Raw genomic sequence first — 10393 nt, 5'->3', positions numbered from 1 at the left:
TATTCAACCTAGTGCGATGCCCAAGATATTCAACCTAGTGCGATGCCCAAGATATTCAACCTAGTGCGATGCCCAAGATATTCAACCTAGTGCGATGCCCAAGATATTCAACCTAGTGCGATGCCCAAGATATTCAACCTAGTGCGATGCCCAAGATATTCAACCTAGTGCGATGCCCAAGATATTCAACCTAGTGCGATGCCCAAGATATTCAACCTAGTGCGATGCCCAAGATATTCAACCTAGTGCGATGCCCAGGGTATAATGTGCTAAAGCCCACCTCCAAAATCCAGTTTAAGATTTGTAGTGATAGACTTTTCGATGATGTATTTCTGAACGTTGTTCATATTACCTGAATATTGTGGAGTTTCATGGTGGATAGAGAGATTGAGGGAATAATTCCTTCTAAAAACGTAGACAAAACCAAAGCCAGATTTGAGCCATTCCATGTTTTGATCAGACAGCTTCTCCTCACATAAAATGCGTGGTCGTGATAATATCGTGAGTGATTTGTTGGAGAATGTTTTTTTTTAAAGGAATTGCATGGCAGCATCAGCTCTCATTGAAACCCATTATGAACATAAAGGCACAATTGTTTGATTTTAGTTTAGCCCTTCAATCAAATCGTATTTTCCACCAGAAAATCCCACTTGAACCCCTGCCACATCCTGCATAACATAGTAGCCTATAGACTAAGCTCCCAAAACAAAAATCTAATCAACTCATCTGAAAAAATACATCAATGACATCACAGCCAATAGTCCACTCCCAGCCCAACTCATGAAAAAGTTGCATGCATAGACCTCACCACAAAACCAACACAGAAATCCATGCGTTTTCTGTGCTGCCACAGACATTTTCCTTAGTGCAGTTATTCTTGGGCTACTGCGTAGGCCTAATATGCGTCATATACAGTACGTCTCTTCTGTTTGGGTTTGGCCGTATATCTATCTACCAATTCATACAGTCAAGCTGCATTAAGGAGAGAGCTGCTGAAGCACATACAGTGCAGCGCGCTGAGCAGTGAGGTTTGACAGGAGGCACAGGGGGGACTGCTCGATACTTTTCATGCAGACAGTTCCCAGAGAAGACAGAGAAAGACAACTGCACTGCAATTGGACAGATGTGACAAGACCTTTAAGATACAATTAACTGAGTGGGACGTTAAGAAAATGCACCATTTGGGACATTTTGTTTTAATCCTTGATAACCTCTCCTTTAGTCATGTAGCCTAACAACACTTGGTCGAGCAGATTTATTTCGGGATGGTGTTGCTTGTTTTATTTTGCTACAGCTCCATGTGATTAGAAACCTGCTATGGAGGACCTCTTTAGTCAAAATGAATCTGAGCACTGACGATGCCAACTTATGGGGAAATGGTTCCTTATTGGAATTTCAGGGCGGGAAAGTGGGGATACCGTGGTTGTCAGAGTCGCCTGTCAACTCCACAAACGCCACTGGCAACGGGACGGAGATCGATGAAGTGGATCTTACCCGTGCCATCCTGCTTGGCTTGGTTCTAGGAGCTTTCATCGTGTTTGCCATCGTGGGCAACATCCTTGTCATCCTGGCGGTGGTGACCAACAGGCACCTGCGAACTCCGACCAACTACTTCATTATCAACCTGGCCATCGCCGACCTGCTGCTGGGCACCACCGTGCTGCCGGTGTCTGCCACCCTGGAGATCCTCAACTACTGGGTGTTCGGCAGGGTCTTCTGTGACATCTGGGCGGCGGTGGATGTTTTGTGCTGCACCGCGTCCATTATGAGCCTGTGCGTCATTTCAATCGACCGTTACATCGGGGTGAGCCACCCGCTGCAGTACCTGAGCATAGTGACCGAGAAGCGGGCACTTCTGGCCATGCTTGGGGTGTGGGTGCTCTCTGTGGTCATTTCCATTGGACCCCTCCTTGGGTGGAAGCAGCCGCCATCGCCGGACGACACGGTGTGCCTCATCACAGAGGAACCGTTTTACGCACTCTTTTCCTCCCTCGGGTCCTTCTATATACCGTTGGTTGTTATCTTGTCCATGTATTTTAGGGTTTATGTGGTCGCCAAGCGAACCACCAAGAACCTGGAGGCTGGGGTGATGAGGGAGAGGATGAATACGAGTGAGCTGACGCTCAGGATCCACAGGGGATCCCAGATGCAGGATGACACGGGCGGAGGCACCAGCAAGGGCCGCGCAACCCAGGCGAGGAGCTCCCTGGCAGTGAAACTTCTGAAATTCTCCCGGGAGAAGAAAGCAGCAAAAACTTTGGGGGTCGTGGTTGGAATGTTTACGCTTTGCTGGCTGCCGTTCTTCCTAGCCTTACCCATCGGTAGGTATACTTTTCCATATATATTGACCCTTTTCCAAATGAATATCCAAGCACGCCTTTTACAGGAAACTATCTTGATCAATATGAATATTTGACACAGCAGTCCAGCAGTTAAATGAAACAATGATAATAATCATAATAATCTGAAACTGTAGCCTACAATTAAAATAACCCTCAATATGTGATAATACACATACAAAAATATTATGGTACATTTAAATATATTTTGCTGCCATGTTACATTTTGCAAGCAAACTGCTGAAAAGTGTCTGAGAAGATTTTTCTTTAATATCTGGAAGTAAATCTATGTGGCCCTCGGGTCCCATTCAGAGAGAACTGTTCCATAAATCCCATCTCCAGAACGTTGGCACTGACCATGGCCTATATGATAATATCCATCCATTAATTTACTGACATGATTTATCAGCATGATGCCTGCGTCCCAAATGACACCCTATTCCCTATAATGGACTGCTTTTGACCAAATCCCTATGGACCCTGGTTAAAAGTATTACATTAATGGGATAGGGTGCTTTTTGGGACGCAGACAATATGTGTGGCATATTGGACTTTATTATTCTGCAGTGGGGGTCTACTACCTTGCCAAACAACAAACAGTTGTCTATAGCAGAGACTAATGCCCATGGTGTCACCATGTCAGGGTGGGCTTAACTTAACCAGCTGTAAGACATAATGCTTAGACTTATGGACCATAATTACTTAACCATATTACTAGGTCCTAGGAGGTTTTCCTGAGCCGGAGTCATATGGTCAAGAAAATGACACATACACTGACCTGAGCTTCCTGGGCCTCTATCTTATCTGAAATGGGGATCCTCAGCCCCAGGGCCAATAGGGCTAGTGGAGTCCAGAGGGGCCAGTGGTGGGCCGGTAGGGGCTAGTGGAGTCTAGAGGGGCCAGTGGGGGGGGGGGGGCGTTAGGGGTTAGTGGAGTCTAGAGGGGCCAGTAGGGGGCGATAGGGGTTAGTGGAGTCTAGAGGGGCCAGTGGGGGGGCGGTAGGGGTTAGTAGAGTCTAGAGGGGCCAGTGGGGGGGGGGCGTTAGGGGTTAGTGGAGTCTAGAGGGGCCAGTAGGGGGCGGTAGGGGTTAGTGGAGTCTAGAGGGGCCAGTGGGGGGGGGGGGGGCGGTAGGGGTTAGTGGAGTCTAGAGGGGCCAGTGGGGGGGGGGGGGGGGGGTCTGTTCCAGTATGGTAATATACTGTGTCAGCTATCTATTAAAACCCTAATAAACCAGATGCAGTCAATCACTAAAACTCCTGATATATGCATTGGCAGTCGTGTAAAGTAACTAAGTCAAAATATTTTAAGACGTTTTTTGGGGTGTCTGTACTTTACTTTATTATTTATATTTTTAATTACTTTTACTTTTACTACACTACGTTCCTAAAGAAAATAAATGTATGTACTTTTTACTCCCATAAATTTCCCCTTACACCCAAGAGTATTCGTTACATTTCAAAAGCTCAGGCAGGACAGCAATATGGCCCAAATCACACATCTATCAATATAACGTGTTGTCATCACTACTGCCTCAGTTCTGGCGCACTCACTAAACACATATACTGTGTTTCTAAGTGATGTCTGAGTGGTGAAGTGTGCCCCTGGGTGTCTTGACTGTAAAAACTAAAAACGTACGTTTTTACGGACAAAATGTTTGCTTAATATAAGGAATTTTACTCCAGTAACATTATGACAATTGAGTACCACTGTACTTAAGTAAATGTAAACCCAGATACTTTTAGACCTTTATTCAATTAGGATTTTACTGGGCGACATTCACTTTTATTTGGGTCATTTTCTAATCTTTACCTTTACTCAAGTATGACAATTGAGTACTTTTTCCACCACTGTGGATTGGCTTGGGACTGTTGTGAATGCATGCACTGAACCAGAGCATGCAGATCTCCAGTCATTAGAAATAATGTAGAGCACTTGAATTGTGAACGAGTTTCTGCTTATCAGGAAGTACTTATCCATACTGCACTAATTAGGAGTCTGCAGTACTAGCTTCGACTAGAACTATTAGTTAATTAAAATCAAAAAATGATGTTTTAAGTGAGGAGTAGGAATTAGTCTGAAGCCTAAAATGAAAGGACATTCACATCCACGCATGCTTTACCAAGGTTTTCCAGCACACAGCTTTGACCTACTACAGTAGCTCTGTTGGTCTATTTTACTTCCAACAATGTGTAGGCAGGTTGCTTACAATTCCAAACTTCTCAAACAGCCTAATTCATTCCCTTAGAGGAGGGGCTCCCACAACAACGTGATTTGTACAGTATACAAGGCAATGTCCCCAGCTTACACTAAGACATTAACTCCTTCCACTACCTTTACAAGCTTTTTTTTATTTTATGAAAGCAAGCTTTACTTCTATACTTATAGACTTAAAGACCAACAGGCTTCATTGAGCTATTTTGTCTTGTAGTAATGTGGCGCCTGCCTGTATTTCCTTAAACCTATATTTTAACAATACATGCCATTGAAAAATAAATACACTGCTCAAAAAAATAAAGGGAACACTTAAACAACACAATGTAACTCCAAGTCAATCACACTTCTGTGAAATCAAACTGTCCACTTAGGAAGCAACACTGATTGACAATACATTTCACATGCTGTTGTGCAAATGGAATAGACAACAGGTGGAAATTATAGGCAATTAGCTAGACACCCCCAATAAAGGAGTGGTTCTGCAGGTGCGGACCACAGACCACTTCTCAGTTCCTATGCTTCCTGGCTGATGTTTTGGTCACTTTTGAATGCTGGCGGTACTTTCACTCTAGTGGTAGCATGAGACGGAGTCTACAACCCACACAAGTGGCTCAGGTAGTGCAGCTAATCCAGGATGGCACATCAATGTGAGCTGTGGCAAGAAGGTTTGCTGTGTCTGTCAGCGTAGTGTCCAGAGCATGGAGGCGCTACCAGGAGACAGGCCAGTACATCAGGAGACGTGGAGGAGGCCGTAGGAGGGCAACAACCCAGCAGCAGGACCGCTACCTCCGCCTTTGTGCAAGGAGGAGCAGGAGGAGCACTGCCAGAGGCCTGCAAAATGACCTCCAGCAGGCCACAAATGTGCTTGTGTCTGCTCAAACGGTCAGAAACAGACTCCATGAGGGTGGTATGAGGGCCCAACGTCCACAGGTGGGGGTTGTGCTTACAGCCCAACACCGTGCAGGACGTTTGGCATTTGCCAGAGAACACCAAGATTGGAAAATTCGCCACTGGTGCCCTGTGCTCTTCACAGATCAAAGCATGTTCACACTGAGCACATGTGACAGACGTGAGAGTCTGGAGCCGCCGTGGAGAACGTTCTGCTGCCTGCAACATCCTCCAGCATGACCGGTTTGGCGGTGGGTCAGTCATGGTGTGGGGTGGCATTTCTTTGGGGGGCCGCATAGCCCTCCAAGTGCTCGCCAGAGGTAGCCTGACTGCCATTAGGTACCGAGATGAGATCCCCAGACCCCTTGTGAGACCATATGCTGGTGCGATTGGCCCTGGGTTCCTCCTAATGCAAGACAATGCTAGACCTCATGTGGCTGGAGTGTGTCAGCAGTTCCTGCAAGAAGAAGGCATTGATGCTATGGACTGGCCTGCCCGTTCCCCAGACCTGAATCCAATTGAGCACATCTGGGACATCATGTCTCGCTCCATCCAGGAGTTGGTGGATGCTTTAGTCCAGGTCTGGGAGGAGATCCCTCAGGAAACCATCCACCACCTCATCAGGAGCATACCCAGGCATTGTAGGGAGGTCATACAGGCACGTGGAGGCCACACACACTACTGAGCCTCATTTTGACTTGTTTTAAGGACATTATATCACAGTTGGATCAGCCTGTAGTGTGGTTTTCCACTTTAATTTTGAGTGTGACTCAAAATCCAGACCTCCATGGGTAGATACATTTGATTTCCATTGATCATTTTTGTGTGATTTTGTTGTCAGCACATTCAACTATGTAAAGAAAAAAGTATTTAATAAGAATATTTAATTCATTCAGATCTAGGATGTGTTATTTTAGTGTTCCCTTTATTTTTTTGAGCAGTGTATATTTCATAACACCTTTGTTGGTCAGTGTGTACCCAACTTAACAACAGGGGTTGGTGTGTTCAACATGGTCACTCATATAAACTCATATAAAAATCCAAATAACTTTACAGATCTTCATTGTAAAGGGTTTAAACACGGTTTCCCATGCTTGTTCAATGAACCATAAACAATTAATGAACATGCACCTGTGGAATGGTCGTTAAGACACTAACAGCTTGCAGACGCTAGGCAATTAAGGTCACAGTTATGAAAACTTAGGACACACAAGAGGCCTTTCTACTGACTCTGAAAAACACCAAAAGAAAGATGTCCAGGATCCCTGCTCATCTGCGTGAACGTGCCTTAGGCATGCTGCAAGGAGTCATAAGGACTGCAGCAATGTCCGTACTGTGAGACGCCTAAGACAGCACTACAGGGAGACAGGATGTACAGCTGATTGTCCTCGCAGTGGCAGACCACGTATAACAACACCTGCACAGGATCAGTACATCTGAACATCACACCTGCGGGACAGGTACAGGAGTTACACCAGGAATGCACAATCCCTCCATCAGTGCTCAGACTGTCCGCAATAGGCTGACAGAGGATGGACTGAGGGCTTGTAGGCTTGTTTTAAGGCAGGTCCTCACTAGACATCACCGGCAACAACGTCGCCTATGAGCACAAACCCACCGTCGCTGGACCAGACAGGACTGGCAAAAGTGCTCTTCACTGAGTCGTAGTTTTGTCTCACCGGGGTGATGGTCGGATTCGTGTTTATCGTCGAAGGAATGAGCGTTACACCTGGAGGTGGAGGGTCCGTCATGGTCTGGGGCGGTGTGTCACAGCATCATCGGACTGAGCTTGTTGTCATTGCATGCAATCTCAACGCTGTGCGTTACAGCGAAGACATCCTCCTCCCTCAGGTGGTACCCTTCCTGCAGGCTCATCCTGACATGACCCTCCAGCATGACAATGCCACTATCCATATTGCTCATTCCATGCGTGATTTCCTGCAAGACAGGAATGTCAGTGTTCTGCCATGGCCAGAGAAGAGCCCGAATCTCAATCGCATTGAGCACGTCTGGGACCTGTTGGATTGGAGGGTGAGGGCTAGGGCCATTCCCCCCAGAAATGTCTGGGAACATGCAGGTGCATTGGTGGAAGGGTGGGGTAACATCTCACAGCAAGAACTGGCAAATCTGAGGAGGAGATGCACTGTAGTACTTAATGCTGCTGGTGGCCACACCAGACACTGACTGTTACTTTTGATTCTGACCCCCACCCCCTTTGTTCAGGGACACATTATTCAATTTGTGCTAGTCACATGTCTGTGAAACTTGTTCAGTTTATGTCTCAGTAGATGAATCTTGTTATGTTCATACAAATATTTACACATGTTAATTTTGCTGAAAATAAACGCAGTTGACAGTGAGAAGACATTTTTTTTTTTGCTGAGTTTAGATATAGTGGTCTACAGAGCATGCCTCCAACCTGATTTATATAACTGTTAGTTTACCTGTGTAATATTGACATAAGCTCAGAACCATTTGTCAAACATGGTCCTGTTTTATCAATTGCTGTGCTGATCAATGGACAGTTCATTACCTCTTTTAAATGACTATGTAGCAATCCTTAACTGTGCGTCAATCTAAGTAACATTATTTTAAAACCCCCCATCAAAATCCGTCAGTTTAAGCTAGAGATATCTGCATGGGCTGACTCTGAATCCACTCCATCCACCTATGTCGGCCGTCCACGTCTGTGGTGGAAGGTGGTCGCTCTACAGCGATGTGTGTCAGACCATGAAAAATGGGTCTTCTCATGAAAATGCCTGTAGCGTCAGAACGGTTTGGCCTAATATGACCACTGGAAAGATAAGACTCTCACAAACACTGTGTTGTTCTCCATTTTGCTCTACGGCCACCACAAATGTCACAGGATAATGGACTTTACAGTGTCCTGCTGTTAAAATAATATATATAAAATAAAATATATATTATTTGAACAGCAGGACACTGTAAAGTCCATTATCCCTCTGAAGACTATGAATTAGGCTGTTTGAGAAGGTTTGAATGTTAAGCAACCTGCCTACACATTGTTTTAAGTACAATAGACCAACATAGCTACTGTAGTAGGTCAAAGCTGTGTGCAGGAAAACCTTGGTAGAGCATGGGTGGAGTAGGCCTTATGGTGCAGGAAAACCTTGGTGGAGCATGGGTGGAGTAGGCCTTATGGTGCAGGAAAACCTTGGTAGAGCATGGGTGGAGTAGGCCTTATGGTGCAGGAAAACCTTGGTAGAGCATGGGTGGAGTAGGCCTTATGGTGCAGGAAAACCTTGGTAGAGCATGGGTGGAGTAGGCCTTATGGTGCAGGAAAACCTTGGTAGAGCATGGGTGGAGTAGGCCTTATGGTGCAGGAAAACCTTGGTAGAGCATGGGTGGAGTAGGCCTTATGGTGCAGGAAAACCTTGGTAGAGCATGGGTGGAGTAGGCCTTATGGTGCAGGAAAACCTTGGTAGAGCATGGGTGGAGTAGGCCTTATGGTGCAGGAAAACCTTGGTAGAGCATGGGTGGAGTAGACCTTATGGTGCAGGAAAACCTTGGTAGAGCATGGGTGGAGTAGGCCTTATGGTGCAGGAAAACCTTGGTAGAGCATGGGTGGAGTAGGCCTTATGGTGCAGGAAAACTTTGGTAGAGCATGGGTGGAGTAGGCCTTATGGTGCAGGAAAACCTTGGTAGAGCATGGGTGGAGTAGGCCTTATGGTGCAGGAAAACCTTGGTAGAGCATGGGTGGAGTAGGCCTTATGGTGCAGGAAAACCTTGGTGGAGCATGGGTGAAGTACACATTGTGGGGCTCATGTGAATTTCCTTTATTTTTCAGCTTCAGACCAATGCCTACTTCTCACTTAAAACCTTGTTTAATGTTTTGTGTTTCCATGGTTTTACATGCAACATTATTATACAACATTATAATACAATATAACACAGAAATAAAAGTTAAGTAAAAGTAAACAATAATCACAAATGGCAATAGAAATAATGTAGTTGTTAGTAATTATTTAATATTAACAGCTGATTTTCCGGAGCGAAGCAAAAACCAGAAACCCATTTAAGCCAATATGGAGTAAACTGGAAATCTTTTCTCTGATCTCTCTTAAACACTTCTACATTCATGTGGATGCGACCATGTTTACAAATAATCCTGAACGAATTGTGAATAACGATGAGTGAGAAAGTTATAGACGTACAAATATCATACCTCCAAGACATGCTAACCTCACCTGTTCTTGTAATGGTGAGAGGTTATCATATATTAGGGGTATGATATTTGTGTGTCTGTAAGTATCTCACTCTTAATCATTTAGCTGCAAATGCTCTTAGTAATGCTGTACAGTAAAAGAGCACACATTCCCCCATTTTTAAATGGCAGTATAAATATGAAAACATACATAAGTGCTACTGATGTGTGATGTGTGTGATGTAGGCTAGTCTACTGTGTACATGTGTATGTGCTGAAGTTGTTTGTCAGATCCACTTTGGCCAGCTTGACAAATTTCTTAGCTTCTCAAATGACAGAAATATTCCCATAGAGATGGCCTGGTGATAAATTAATCAGCAGGTTTGCACATTTCTACGGGATAGGTGCATGCCCACAATCCGCCAACCTGCCATTAAGCAGTGTCTCCATGGGATGTGCCGTAGGGATGGTGTGCATCTGAAGGTTGAGGGCAACAACAACTTACTGGAGAGTTTGAGAGCTGGTCTCGCCACCGTTCTCTCCTCTGTAGTAGCAAGACACGCACACTAGAACAACTACAGGTCCCACTTCGTCACCTTGCCACTCAACGATGCCCAACCAACCCAAAGGCTCCTTTAAGAGACACCTAATAAATTAAAATAAGCACACACCATGTGTGTGTGCACCAGTGTGTGTGTCAGGAAGAGCGGGGGTGTCAAAAACTATACACTACATTTTTTGGTCAAAATATCCCAGAACTTTCAAATCCCAGGGTGGTGACGCTAAC

General features: G+C 45.2%; 1 protein-coding gene across 2 annotated transcripts in view; it reads left to right on the top strand.

The window, feature by feature from the left end:
• Positions 1-809: 809 nt before the first annotated feature.
• The window catches only part of LOC109880662 (alpha-1A adrenergic receptor), a 30266-nt gene continuing 20682 nt past the window's right edge, over positions 810-10393 (top strand). The window contains exon 1 of one of the 2 annotated variants that reach the window (XR_002253727.2): positions 810-2321. Coding sequence is in view for 1 of the 2 variants with exons in the window: in XM_020472847.2 (XP_020328436.1) it covers positions 1340-2321 (982 nt within the window). In the remaining variant the exon portion in view is untranslated. The remainder of the gene's footprint in view (positions 2322-10393) is intronic. The other variant, XM_020472847.2, reaches the window with a different exon arrangement.

This window comes from Oncorhynchus kisutch, linkage group LG15, assembly GCF_002021735.2.
Source record: "Oncorhynchus kisutch isolate 150728-3 linkage group LG15, Okis_V2, whole genome shotgun sequence".
Taxonomy (NCBI): Eukaryota; Metazoa; Chordata; class Actinopteri; order Salmoniformes; family Salmonidae; genus Oncorhynchus; species Oncorhynchus kisutch.
Note: the sequence above shows the minus strand (reverse complement) of the source record. Positions and strands in the feature narration are given on the sequence as shown.